Here is a 14,592-nt window from a genome sequence, read left to right as displayed (position 1 = left end):
TCTTTTTAAAAAGGACTTTACAGACATATCAATCTGTGGATTCCGAAAGTCATTGATATTATCTCACATTGTGGAAAAATACAAGGAAGCTCATCAATCAACCTACAGTTATTACTTTAGAACAAAACAGAGTTTAAATTAGGGGAGTCATCTTCTCACACACTGAAAACCACTGAATTCTAACTGTTACTGTTAGAGTATGTTCACCTGGTGGTGTTTGTGTTATTGTGTCGTGCATCAGTAGGAATATTTAAACAACTTCTCCTCTGCTCTTTTCATCCACACAGTTGTGTGTTATGTGCTGGGCCTTCGGCATGGGATGTGAGCAGATTGAATGTTTTTATCTCTTCAACCTACAGAAAAATGAATAAGGACTATTTTGTCAACTCAATAAAAGCTCTGATTGTTCGTTTACAAGTTGTTAATGCTCAAGAAATGTCCCAAATCCTCAGAAATACCGACTTAAAGGTCTGTAGGTTCATGTTTCTTTGTGTTTGCAGCACTCTGAACTGCGTCACTGATGTTTCTGTAATATGCCATGCTGTCAGAACTTTAACCTGTGCTATGAATGAATGTACAACAGGCCCGTTTCTCACAGCCTGCCTGCATGAAGTTTGATAAAGGTGAATATTCTTCTAGTGTTTAGTTTTTTTTTAGTTTTATTTTTTTGTCTGACCGACAGCCATACAGATGTCTATAAGTTAATGTCTTTATTTTGTAGTTTGAAGGAGATATCCACCCCCACAGTAATCTGTATTTTTTTATTTTTTTTTATTTTTTTATTTATAAGTGTATACTTTTGTTCACTGTTTGCAGACTAAAGGTTTGTACCCTGACTGGTCATCTGAGTGTCCTGTGAAGAAGTACAAATAAATTTGATAAAGATTCACTCAGCTATCTTTGCTGTTGCAGGTTTTTCCGAAGACAACAGTCTTTATTTATATAACACCTTTCAGACAATAACACCTAACTCAATGCCCTTCACAAAGGATTGACTAAACGTCAACAGGAAAAGCATTAACAAACACACACACACACACACACACACACACACACACACACACACACATACACACACACCTGCAGATATGAACATCCATACAAGCCCGAAACGATTAAAATAAGCCAGTACAATGTTCTTAAATGATACAAATTAAATATAAAAATCATACCAACTACTAACCAATCAGTGAAATGGAGAGTAAAAATATAAAACATAGAGTTGTATATATAAATCATAGCATGTATAAAATAATATTTTCTAAAAATGTTACCACAGAGTGCCTCATTAGATCGTCTTATCTCCAGTCCCAAAGTTGCCGGTTCAAATCCCCATCTTACCCTGTGGATGTGTGCTCTGTGTAAGTAAAATCTATCTACATGCCAATCATCTGCTTTATCTTAAAAACAAAAAACAATCTCGTCCATGATTGGTGTATCAGTTTGGTATTTCACCAATAAATGTCCTGTTGAAAGTCTCAAGGACTTCTTCCAAAAACACACACAAATAAATCACAGGAAAATTACTTCACGTTTCCTCTTATTTTCATTGATTTGTTGTTTTGTTTTGATTCCAAGTGCTGTGATGTGTAGCGGAGGAACGAAGTTGTTTAGTGTACAGAAGCCAGTTTTGTGGCTCTAAGTACAAAAGCAGCCGCGGTGTCGGTCTGCAGGTGAGTGTTTTAACTACGGCATAGTACCCCGCCCACATTTGGAAACATGTTGTGTGTATTTGATGTATTTTCAACATTGTCGTCTACCCACAGTGGTGTAGTGTTCATTTATTATTGCCTCACGGTAAAAGGTCCACTGTTTGATTCCGGCTGAGAGCCTTGATGTGCAGAGTTTGGATGTTCTGCCCAGAAACCTGTGTGGTTATTAACATTATTATTTTATGATACTCGCAATTTAAAGATATGCCTTCGGGATTAATGGCCTGAAAGTGTGCATGTGTGATTGTCTGTCTGTCCGAGCTGCTTCGTTTCACCCACTGCAACCCGAACCTGGATAAGACGGAGTAAAGATGGATTTGGGTGAATGTAATTGTTTTCATTACCTCACACCAGCGTGGCCCAGTTGTGGATTTGGCCGTCTATGGTCCTGCGTGTTTTTACACAACTAGTGTCAGTGGAATAAGTGGCTTTATGATGACACGTACATTAGATTCTAGTGTGTTGGCCAAAACATGTACGATGATGGTACGATAGGATGAACACCAGAAGAAAAAAGCTTGACATGTCATTATGGTGGGAATGTTAAAGAGGTAAAGCATTCACAGTCACACATGAAATCCAGCTCAAGACAGTTTTTTTTATTTATCGAAGCTGTTATTTTTGCATTGATAATAACAGATTTCCAGTGCTTAATCTTTGATATTTTAGAGAACACTCTGAATAAATCAAAAAGACACTGCTGTTTCATGTTTAATAAGCTGATAAGATCCCTTTATTTTACAGTTCTGTCTTACTGTTTGCACTGGGTCTTCTGAAATTCACCTGTTTGTATTTGAAATTTTCGATCTGCATCCATGATGCTGAAACTTACGGAAAAAGAAAAAGAAATCAAGGAAGGATGCTATTCTGCAAAACATACCAAATCTATTTGGTGAGGGATAGCTTCTCAGATTTTGTGAAAAGCTTAAGACAGCAGGTCTGTATCACTCAAGGTGCCTTCTGCTGCGGGCTTAGGAGAGGAGGCCTCTTCCACGGCGGCCTTCGGCGGCGCCACCCGGACCGGGTGGAAAGGTTTCCAGGGCTTGGCGGGACAGTGGAAAGGACTGTCGTTTGGATCAGACGAAGGGTTCGGGGTCGGCAAGTCTTCCTCGGATGACTCCTGATTGGCGGAGGCCGTGGTTGAGGACGGTGCCGTCGCGGGAGGGTTGGAGGTGGCCGGGGGGCGCTCAAACAAAAAGTTCCGGAGAGGAGAAAAGCCGGGAGGACGACGCCTGCTGAAAGGCTGAAGAGAGGACACATGGCAGCCAAATGATAATGTACAGCTGAGCACAAGTTAGATAATGTCCTTGAAAAGTCCTTCAAAAGCCATGATGATGACGACATCAGTAGTGACAAGCTCCTGAAACTGGGAAACTTCAAGATCTTATTTTACAAAGTGGATAAAAACAAATGATGCATTCTGAGTGAATCTGTTGTGCAGATTGAGCCACGTTTGGCATGGCACAATATCCTAAAATTATTACTTATTTCACAATAAATACAGTGTATATAATGGATAAAAATGTCACGTCCAGCTTTAGATAAGGTTCGTGGACAGAGGTCACACAATTAAAAAACAAAATAAAACAAAAAAACAGTGCTGTGACAATTTTTGGGGGGAAAACTTGAGACAGGCTCACTAAACTTGTGCAAACTGTATAAATGAGACATTGCTTCCATGATTAGAAGATGATGTTTTGTGCACGTTATTCTGTTCCGAAAGGTCATAAATCAGACTCCTGCTCACCACAGCCGCGACTGGCTGAAAGCTGCAGGGACACACAGCGCCCCCGCGTGGTACAAATGCACATCACAAGCCAGAACACTTTGTTAGGCTCATGAAGTCAAAAGATTAATGTGCAGAAGTCGATGACTTGATGTTGTTTTTAACAAGTTGAACAAGAAAACAGAGCTCATTTTACTTTAAAGTAAAACACTGACACGGTGCAGTGATAACTGAAAAATATTTAGAAAGTTGGTCTAAGTTGTTTTATTGTTGTAATTGTGGAACTTTTCCCTCCTCTATTACCTCAGCCTTTGAGTTGCACATCGGGATGTCCCGTTTTCACACTGTGTTTCCTATCATGTTTATTTATATTCCTTTAAAATCTTTTTGTGAAATAAGCAGAGCCAACAGCAATTTAACGCTGCATAATCAAGCCCAGCAGGTCGGTGTTTTGTTATCACGTGAAAGCTGAGTGCACAGTTTGGAGGGCCGTGGATTATTGATTCTCACCTCAGAGAACAACGCTGAGAACTAATGCATTACTTTTTTTTTTTTTTTAATGTATCTTAGAAGATGTTTGAAATGTTGTGGCCGTGTGTTTTTGTTTGTTCTGTAAACGGCGGCTCTCACCGAGGGAGGCAGTGCACCCTGTTCACACTGTATCATGACCGCTGGGGTCTCCAGTCTCCACGGCGCCGTATCTACTGTAGAGTTACAGTTTGCAAACTCCTGCAACCCACAGGAGGCACAAGGTGAGAGTCAAGCACAGGCCGAAAATGTGAGCCTAACGATGTGTTTCTCCTTTACCAGATCCGCCTCGTCGGGGACACACAGCTCGTGGAGGTCTTTGTGTTCAGCCTTGGCGCAGATCGTCTTCCTCATGTCAAATCTCAACTTGTACCTGAAACCCGCGACTACCTGCAAGTAGAGGCGCACTCGGTGAGTAGGAGGAAAAAATGTTGATTGGTTTCCCCTCTGCTTCTTCTTCTCCCTTCTTCATGAAAGCCAGTGCGTACCTGTCTGGTGGCGTGGCCGACCTCGTGCAGGGTGAACAGGTGAGTGGAGTTGGACATGGAGTTGTACTTGGTGATGGAGGCGGAGACGGGGAGCTTCAGGTCATCGGAGTTCTCCTCAATATCCTCCGGGCAGCCCATGCAGGAGGCTCTCTCTGGAACAATGTGGTCCTCTGGAGGGGAGAAATCAGGAAAAATAACAAAAATAAACGACAGAAAACATGAAGTGAACAAGAAGAAGAGTGAAAATATACACTATAAACTTAAAATATATTTAATTTTCCATTTTTTTTATACTTAAACACTTTCAATAAATGTTCAGAGAGCTATAAAGGGGGAAATATCTGTCCAATACTATACCTTGATGTGGTTTATCTAAACTTTCTTTTGAATTTCTATGTTCAAATTGTGCCTGTGCTCTTTTTAAACCAGCATATTTTTTCACTAGAGCCTCTGGAGAGTACCTTAAAGAAAAACTGTATGTACATTCTGCAACCTGTAATTTTCTAGTACGTCACAGTGAAGCCAAACACACCCACTCGCATCGAAACACCAAAGCAGAGCTTTCTAAATCAAGAGCAGATCTTCTGTGGCCCCCATTCCGCCCTATATTGGGATGTGCTCTTTTATACCGGTCTGACATCTATCTGTTAAATATACAGTTATTACTAGTTCAAGCCGATTTCTTTGCACGACTTCCAAATCAATATTTGTTCCCATTATAAGGAAATTTTCCATAATTGTTGCTGATCTGGGAGCTGTAGTCTTGTTGAGCGTTGATTTTGGACACACTGCACACATTCGGTTAATTTGCTTTAGTGAATAAGTAAAATAAAGCCAAAATCCTCGGTTTTTGGGCAGTAAACTTTCCCACAATCATCCAAACTTATAAAAAGAATTTGCTCAGATGTATATATCTCCACACAAACGCGGTGGTCACGACGGCCATCAACCACTGTTCCATGACTTACACCCTGGGACTGAACGCCAGCTGACGAGTGAAAAATCCAGGAAAATCCATGTTTATGTCAAAATAAAGCTCATAGTTATTGTTCTTCTTGTCTTTTATCCAATGACCAGTACATGCTGCTCATGGTTTCGATTTATTTTAATGCAATTAACGTTGAAAATTAAGACTATGACTAAGACTAAGACTAAGACTAAGACTCAACATTAACATTTTTTTTTTGTTTTGATGAAATTTGTCCAGTTTACGGAGTTAAATGCTGGATTTTCTTTAAACGTCAGTCATGCAGCACAACTGAAATATAACAATGTAGCTCATCATTGTAGATGTAGTAAAAAGGTGATTCAATATCATGACTCTTCTGACAATATCGTAGCTAAACAGGACCTTGTTTTCTACTCGGTTTAACATCACAGGGTTCAAAAACCACAGTGTTTACTTCTTTAAAAAAAAAAAAGAAGAAGAAGGAAAAAAGTCTTTAACGGACTGACACATTTTAACAGAAGTTGAGAGTCCGTGAAAGTAGGAAGGAAGAACAACATATATTTACTGTCCACCCACACAGATTGAAGTCTGGACCGTGCTGCTGCCTTTAATGGAGCGATAAGTTAATATTGTGCTTTTCTTATTTGCAGATGGTGTTGATACATTATGCAATCAAACCCCCTCTGTTTTCTCTGCGCCCGCCGGTGAACATTTTCCTCAATGACTCACTGTTTTCTTAATGAACAAAACACAAAGTCCTCTCTCTGACAAACAGCTGCTGAAGCACCAGAACCCACTGCTGCCTGCAAGACACCATTATGGGTTTCAATGGTTTCAGAGATGATTTCACTTCATTAAATGTTTGTGTCTTTTTATGGATGATAGTAAGTATGTTTAAATAGCCTGCTTGTTTTTTAGTTAGTGTTCTCAGTGTCCAACTATGTCGCAAATATATAATAGTGATGTTGCTCAGCTTTGATATTAATTGTTGTTTGTTTTTTTTGTAAACAATCACGCCATGTCACTTACTTCCAATGTTTTTCATGTTACTCTGAGAAAGACTGAGTTACTTCAGGATCAATGATATACGCCTTCTCAGGAAATAGTAGTTTGTGAAATAATAACTGGTGACGAGCTCCTCAAATAATTTACTATAAGCAAATATGAACATGAATAGTTGTAACTGCGCCATTGACTTAATAAAAAATAACAATAAGTTATCAGCTTTTCATTGTGAAACTTTATTGTTGGCATTACTGTAATGTCAAACTATTTATTTTGAATCAACCATACATCTTTGTCTCATGCAATAGTTGTGATTGTATTGCGTCTATGTAAGTCATAACAAAATATGCAAGGAATAGAATACAAATAAATTGTTGTTTGCAGCGAATGAAAACCAGGGAAACATGCTGGTTACCATGTTATTGTGTAACTCAAAGTTTAGATGAGCACGTTGATGTCATTCCCACATTCCGACAGTAAATATGAGGCTTGATGTTTACTTAGCAAAGAAGATCTGCAACTATAACACATTTCTTTATTTTAAGACCTTATTAATGTCTATATTATATAATATATATTATGTAAAAGTGTGATAACTATCTTTGCAAATTTCACACAGGGCTGCAGGATTTATAGGCTGTTTCTTTTTTTTAAAAATCTATGTGACTCTGCAATCTAATACTTGCGCAATACTGAATAAACAACATTTCTGCACTTTGGTTATTGTGCATGTGTGATCGTAAGATTTCAACACAGATGGTTTCTCCTAAAATAAGATTTATTGCTTCATTAGCTTTTATTGGCGGTTTACTCAGTTTTTAGTTCTGAAGATATCAGCAGCTTTGAATATTAACATTTATATCTCCTATCTGCATGCTTGTACTTGTAATACTTTAAGTCTCTGAAACTATCAGAGGCTTCAAACAGCTCAAGTTGAGTCAGAGCAGCTCGACCATTGGAGAAAAAAAACAACCCCATCCTCTTGTGCCTGCTGTTGACTTTATACTCCACAAATAAAAGAGCTTTGCAGGTGGCGGATGAAACCTTAAACTCAGACGAGGTCAGATGGTTCCTTTTAATTCACTCACCAATCCGACAATCCACCTGTTTGGTGTCGGCTTCGGTCTCTGTCATAAGCACTGTGGCGTTGCATGAAATCGGCTTCTGGAGACCCAAAAGAAATTACATTTCAGGCATTTTCAGAATTATGGATTTTTTTTTTTTTAAAGAAAACCCATGATGAATGGCTGCAATAATTAAGTGTTGAGGTGCTTTTGTTGCTTCGTTATTGCCACCTTGCGTCCGGTCGGCAGGTAGTCGCAGTCCGTCCAGGCTTTGCCGCTGGCTGCGGGACAGTCGCTCTTTCTGCTGGTGAACTGCAGCGAATACAAGGAGTCCGAGCCGTTCTCCGCCTGCAAAACACAAACGTCACCGTGTGCCTGAGGTCAATGGGTCACTGGCTTGTTTTCCTAGAATTCAACCGCTGATCCTCAAACAGCTCCAGTTCCTCTTGTTTCATCCTGAAAGGCCTTTTAAAGGGGAAATAAATCTCCAACACGGTCCTGGCAGAAAATAAGGTTTTACCCAACACAACCCGAGGTTATAGTTAACTGAAGAATACCTTTTTATATTGACGCATTTACCTGACAAGTAGTATAAGAATAAATAATAATAACAATTTAAACAGCTTAGTAGAGCAATTTGTGTGTTACAGTTTTACTAAACTTTAGCGAAATCACCTTGTTTGAAGGGTGAGATTGAAAGAATTAAGTTTATTTTGAAATGTATCGGGTCTGTTTTAATAAAAATCTAGTAATAATGTTCAAATTTCTAGGTTCAATTCAACGTGTCCTCCTGAGGTAATGTATAAATAAAGTCTGGGTCTGTTTTAAAGTGTTTCCATCTAATTTAAAAAGTCCAGGTCTATTTTAAAATATTCATGTGCAGTTTGCTAAATCCACATTGTTGAAATGTTATAGTCTGGATCTAATTTAAGGAGACGATTTATAGGATCAGGCTCTGGTTTAAGATATAATCTCACCTCAGAGCTGCCATTGTTATTTTCTTTCAGACTGCGGAGGTTGTCTGGATGTTTGTTGTGTGTTTTTCGTTCAGGACGTTACCTTGCTGGCTGAAAGTATCTGATAGAGGGCCAGCTTGTGTCCAGTGACCACGTCCTCGTTGAACTTGTGCAGAGCGCTGTGGACGGCCTTCTCCACCGAGGGGTCGTCACAGAAGATCAGCACGCCAGGCGGGACAGCCACTGCCTCCTGGTCAGGACGGAGAAGAAGTAAAGCTGAAGAAGATCTGATGTGATTAATTCATGTCGATGACTTCAACACTGAATTTAAACTTCTCTTAATCCAAGAGTTGACGGACCGTCGCTGCATTTATTAGATGGTTTGGCAGTGAACTGTTTCTGAACGCAGCTCACACATTTCCTCTTTTCATTTAATAACTGCAAAATATATTGCAATCATGGAAAATACAATTTAATAGTTAAGCAAGTTATTGATGTTCTGCTGTTTGTGCACTACTTGATTTATGAAAATGTAAATGTGTTGCTTTTCATAGTTCAAGTGTTTCTACTGGGTCATGTCCAGGGTAATTCTTCTTAATATTATTTTGAAATACTATATTATAAAGTAGGACAGTGGTACACAGTAGTTTGTAGTTAAGCTTTAATCGGTATGTGTTTTTTCCAATTTGGGGAATTTGTATGTTAAACACAATGACTTGTTTTGAGCAGTTTAATGCAGTTTCAATCAAATTAATTTATATAAAGAACACATCAAACACAGCTATGAGTGTTTAGTTACACTTTTTGACTTAAAGTCTTCAAATATCATTTTATCACACACAAGTATTGACGTAAAGGTTCAGTCAGACTCTCTTCACAAACTTTATTTTATACTAAATGTATTTTTTTTATCTTAATGTTGGTTTTCTTGTGTTGTTAGCCACTGTTTCAAATTCATAGGCGATATATTTATTTAAATTACATGCGCACTATCAAGATGCTTTAACACGTTTGCCTCATAGAATAGAACAAATTCTTGAAACCCATAGACGACTCAAAGATGAATATCATAACATCTACTGTTTTGTGGATAAATATGTTTGTAGGCTTTGTTTGAAGCAGTCAGAAGTGAAGTTAGAGGGCAGTTTCTCCCTACCTGTCCAAACACTGAGCTGTGGAGGCACAGCAGGCCCAGCACACACAGTCCCACAGCTCTCCTCATCGTTGGTTCCCTGTGGATGATCGGCTCTGTTTCTGCTGCAAACCACAGAAAAAAACAATGACTTTCTACTGCTACTCGCCTCGGTAAATGCATGATGTTGTTGAAATGTCCTCCTCAGGATGGACTAATTCACTGGAACCCTCTTCAGATTCCCCAGATGTGTCAGAAAAAAAACAAGTCTCACCACTTTTTAAACTTTAGAAAGTTGTAATTCTGCTTACAGTTTGTGATGCTGGAGGCCTGAAGTGTCGATCCTGCCGGGCTGGAAGAGTGAAACTCGACTCTCCTGTCCACACAGAGGACGAGCGAAGTTCTCCTAAAAGTGGAGGTGGGAATCCTGAGAAGGGTGATGACAAACAGAAAGACACATAGACAGAGGACAGGAGGGCAGAGGGACACACACACACACACACACACACACACACACACACACACACACACACACACACACACACACACACACACACACACACACACACACACACACACACACACACACACACGCACACACACGTTCATTCGGTGAAAGGAAAGTAAATGTTTGCTCATTTACGTGCCCCCGCCCACCACCACCACCCCCTCCACCCCCACCTGTCGAGTCAACACAACAATCACCATCAAGGAGACAAAGACAGAATAAAAGAAACTGCACTTCCTGCTTCATCGATGGGAGACATATACATAAAGTCACACACCAAAAACAGGCCCACAGTACATTTGATTGATGATCTGGTCCGGTTATCTCCTCGCTATATATTGCAGGTGTGTGTTTGTGTGCATGCCGGGTTTTTGTGTGTGTTTTAGGTGGTACTTTGTTCCCGTCGAACTTTGGCCTCGGCCACCGTAATTTCCTCACTGCTCGTCTGTGAATCAGGGTGAAATGTGCTCATAAGTGACACTGCATGCATGTGTATTATACCAACATTGTGTTTGTCTTCATCTGCACCGGCTGCATTTGCACGAGGGGGATGCTTGGAGTTCACTGAGTGCAACAAAACCGAGCTTTTCTCGCTCTCTCACCTCCTGCCTGGCTCCTTTGTCATGACAAGCCTCCGCAAATCAAATTGAATTATAAAGCACATATCAATAACTAACAAATGTTTAGTAAAATGCTATATAACCGCAGGTCTAGAGAGCAAAGTAAGGTATTAATAAAATAAAGCAACCAAATCTCATGCTGAGTCAAAATCACAAGAGCGCCTTTGGTGAGATTTAAAAACAGGCACTTATCAGGACAACCCAACAGCAGAGCCAGCTTGATTTGGCTTGAAGCGCCTCGACTATGAAACATCCTCCATTTGTGTGATTATCAATAAAAGTGGCATGTAGGCTATTTGTATTAGCAGTATCATTAACAATAGTATTATTATACCAATTGTGTTATAAACTGTGCAACTACACATGATTTTATATCTACCCTTCATTGTACTTTTACATAACCACTGCTCTGGAATGTTATATTCGTTTTGCCTGTTGACTCCGAGAGTTGATCATAAGGAATATAATAGGATATTGTGTTTTATGTTGTGCACCATGACTCCTTACATGAAGGAAATGACTTGAGGTCCCACGCTGCCTGACAAACGTTGGTCTCTATGGTAACAGGGTCCTTGAACTGCCTTTCACGAGCCTCCCCGAAGAGTACAAGTGCTCCAAAGTGAGACTCCAGATGACAGTGAAGGAGTCAGGAGACCAGATCATCAGCAATGCTGCACCTCCCCTGTCAACTGGATGTAAATGGACACCATCGGATGCACCATGCTACGTCAGCCCTGAGGCACGACGACATTGTGGTGCATGTCCAGGTGAGAGGAGGAGGCTTTGGCCTTACAGAGAGTAAACCAACCTGTCATAAGGCCTCAACATAAGAAAGGAGGAAAATGGTGGTTGAGGAGGCGCGCCATCAGGAGGAGGCCGAAAGACGTGCAACGGCGTGTCTCTCTTCCCAATCGACGAGGTGGGAAAGGGAGAAAGCTCGGCTGGAGGGAGCTCTGGGAAATGGAGGCACACAACATCACACAAGGCCGTTACGCCTGGAGCCACAACCAGGTTCTTAGGAGTCTGGCAGCAGCAATTGAGAGCAGGAGGATTACCAATAACTACTTGATCCTGAAAGCAAACAAGTCCATCACAGGACCATCATTCATCCAAGAGGGACAGAATAAGCCCAAGAAGCCCACTGACCAAACCAGAAGCTGGACAGCTGGCCGTGGCACGGACTGGAAGATGCTCGCTGGTATTGGCCAGCAATTGATCTTTCCACCTGAGATTGAAACCACACTCTGGCCAGACGTTGTTCTCTGGTCCCCTTCAGTGAAGGTTGTTTACATCACAGAATTCACGGTCCCATAGGAGAATTCAGCCGCAGAGGTGATACCCAGAACTGGCATCAGACACTCGACAATGACGATGGAACGCAAAAGTCTATCCAGTTGAAGTGGGATGCAGAGGTTTGGTGGCTTTTGGTCGCCATTAGGCTGCTGGAAGATGTGGGGATCCATGGTCAGGCTCTGCGACAGACAATTGGATCATAAACTGAAGTGGCCAAAAGAAGCCGCCAGTGGATGTGGACCAAGCGAAACGACCTTGGCTGGACTCAAAGATCATCAACAAAACATAATCACTAATCCCCCCTTCCCAACTTGAGAACCCAGGTCAAGGTATGCGGTCAGCTTCAGGTTTGACTCAGGGAAGAGGACGCCCCCTGCTGTGCGTAGACCCGTGGGTTTCCCCAGTTAAACAACCAGGCAATTTTCATAATTGGACATGGGACACACGCTCGGGCTTGATCATCTTGTAGCTGGCCTTATTTGATGAGGGTGTCCAGTGTTGAATGGCCTCCTCTTTCTGAACCCAAACCACATAAAGTTAGTTTTTTATCATTGCGATACTTTAAAAAAAAAAAAAAAAACAGGCGTGCCTCATTAAACACATAAAGGAATGATTCAGCAGCTGACGGACAGTTTTTCTCCTCCTCCTGTGACTCCGCATTTCCTCTGCAGCTTCAGTTTGGTGTTTGGGTGTTGAACAGTTTCACATTTACTCGTCAGACCACAGCCACCGCTCTTCTCTTTTTGTCCCCAGCAGCAATTCACTCTATTCATTTACCAGTATGGTGCAAACTATTCTCATGAGTAAATCATCTCTGCTCCTGCTGCTGGCTACAATCTCAGGTGAGTCTTGTTGTTCCTCTCATCTCAGGGGTGATCACATTTCTTTTAATCTCTTTTTGCAGTACTCAGTTTTCGCGACTTTATTATCCACAGCTAAGAAGGGCTGAAGGGATAAAACCGTTTTAATGTTGAACTCCTGGATAAAAACTGCACAGATCCACACCTTCCCGAAGCGTCAGGTTTCTGTTCGAGCTTCTCGGTACGGGCTCGTTCTCTTCAGACCTGTTCGTGGGCGCAAATGTCAGAAATGGTTCCGTTCTGGCTTCCTGCCACACTCGGTGATCGTTGGACCGGTGGTCTTGAGTCGTCCCACAGTTTGTCGCTGTGACGTTGTGGTTTGAGTTAAAGGTTCGCGTCGTCATGAGCAGAGCCTGAACTCACAGCACTGCTTCCCCTCACAGCACATTAACCCGTGAGAACAAAATAATAGAAGTTATAAGAGAAGAGAAATGTGGCAAAAAACTAGAAAACATTTTACAAACAGAGACATTTTGTAGCACGAGAAGCTTTTTCAAACTGGATTTTTTTTCTCTTATTATGACACTTAGACATGAGCACTGGTTTTGTTTTTAGTATTATTATTATCATCACAAATGTTCAGCAACAAACGACCCTGAGGTTTACACTCTGTGAATACCCAGTGTCTTTTTCTGTCACCATACAATGTCAAAAATGAGTACCGTATTATAGTTATTGTATAATATTATGTAAAATTCAGGTTCAATGGTTAATGGTCAGTTGCACTGCACATTTGGTTTCTACAGTTTCGGCAGCGTGAGGGTCAGTCCCATTCATCCATGCACTCGGTTGTGACGTTGGCACGTTAAGCTTTACCCAGAACTTTGTGGCTTGTTCAGAGTCTGATCGGGTAGATTCATCTCCAGTTGTCCTCTCTTCCTGCTCAGTCCGATCGGCGAAGATCAGAAATTCTACAGTCTCGCTAAAGAATACATGCTCACTACGGCGAAGCCATATCTTTGCATTTTCACAGTGAAACGGAAAGCAGCTCAGTGCAAAGAAGAAGGTCTCCGAGAAAGTTAAACCTAAACAGCTTCGAGGTCCAAGGTGGCCTGAACCAGCCCCGACTGCTTTACTAAAAAGTTTCATCCTGACCTGAAACGTAGACCGTGTCAGCCTCCTTCACTGACACTGGTTCCACATGACAGGAGCTACGATGAAACCTGGTTGCGAAGGACTGTTGTGCTGTTGTTTTTCCTCCTTCTGGGTGCGACATGAAGCCAATAAAGAGAAACACACTTTGGTCTTGACATCCTGCACTTAACAGAATTAACCCTCCCCGCAGGGTGTCAAACATTTACTCGCCAGTGGTTTATGCTGCCTTTCATCAGTAAAATGACTTTACTTTCCCAGCAGCGTGTGATTTTTCTACTTCGCTTTTTCATTACTTTCAAGTGACTTCGATGAATCAATATTAGCACTCAGGTTTGTTCCTCCGCCAGGCGTCCTCCTCAAGAGTGATGACAGCTCCGCTCGGCCTGACCTCAGCACCTCCGAGGCGCAAACCTACCGGCCGGTGCTGCGGCCCTCCGAGTCCATTCCCCTAATAGGTACACAAAAAAATGCAACAGTTATATTTAATAAATGCATAAATGTTTGTTTTTTTAAAGTCTTTTATGCCAAATCAAATCCTGAGATGTGTTAGTTGACATGCAAACGTACATGAATGAATAATATCTCTTTCCTATCAGACACTGTAAATGAAAAGTTACTGCAATTAGCACTGATCGGCGCACGATTAACAATATTGT

General features: G+C 41.2%; 2 protein-coding genes across 3 annotated transcripts in view; one reads left to right on the top strand and one right to left on the bottom strand.

Annotated features, from left to right (window-relative positions):
- Positions 1 to 2,286: 2,286 nt before the first annotated feature.
- On the bottom strand, positions 2,287 to 10,445 carry kng1 (kininogen 1). Of its 2 annotated transcripts, XM_080472684.1 has the most exons (10): positions 10,366 to 10,445; positions 9,872 to 9,987; positions 9,585 to 9,685; positions 8,532 to 8,678; positions 7,704 to 7,820; positions 7,497 to 7,572; positions 4,455 to 4,624; positions 4,246 to 4,356; positions 4,069 to 4,167; positions 2,287 to 2,955 (listed from the first exon to the last, which is right to left on the bottom strand). In XM_080472684.1, coding segments are annotated over exons 1-10 (1,257 nt in total). In that variant the 5' UTR covers positions 10,368 to 10,445; the 3' UTR covers positions 2,287 to 2,637. The 2 variants fall into 2 exon arrangements, with proteins under 2 accessions (XP_080328810.1, XP_080328811.1); XM_080472685.1 differs by lacking the exon at positions 10,366 to 10,445 and having other exon boundaries at positions 2,292 to 2,955; positions 9,585 to 9,682; positions 9,872 to 9,944.
- A 2,317-nt stretch (positions 10,446 to 12,762) lies between these two features.
- lamp3 (lysosomal associated membrane protein 3) overlaps positions 12,763 to 14,592 on the top strand; it is a gene marked incomplete at both ends in the record, with an annotated part of 5,317 nt that continues 3,487 nt past the window's right edge. The window contains 2 exons of the mRNA XM_080473069.1: positions 12,763 to 12,823; positions 14,284 to 14,391. Coding sequence (XP_080329195.1) covers positions 12,763 to 12,823; positions 14,284 to 14,391 — 169 coding nt within the window. The remainder of the gene's footprint in view (positions 12,824 to 14,283; positions 14,392 to 14,592) is intronic.

Source organism: Lipophrys pholis, assembly GCF_963383615.2.
Source record: "Lipophrys pholis genome assembly, chromosome: 10".
Classification (NCBI taxonomy): domain Eukaryota; kingdom Metazoa; phylum Chordata; class Actinopteri; order Blenniiformes; family Blenniidae; genus Lipophrys; species Lipophrys pholis.
The sequence above is the reverse complement of the archived record's forward strand: the minus strand, read 5'-3'. Positions and strand labels throughout refer to the sequence as shown.

Bases quoted from the DNA above. Each gene is read 5' to 3' on its own strand.
- kng1 (XM_080472684.1), bottom strand. The intron at 9,686-9,871 runs GTAAGCAGAATT...TGTGGTTTGCAG, and splicing joins GGCCTCCAGCATCACAAACT to CAGAAACAGAGCCGATCATC. The intron at 7,573-7,703 runs GTGGCAATAACG...TTGGGTCTCCAG, and splicing joins ACCTGCCGACCGGACGCAAG to AAGCCGATTTCATGCAACGC.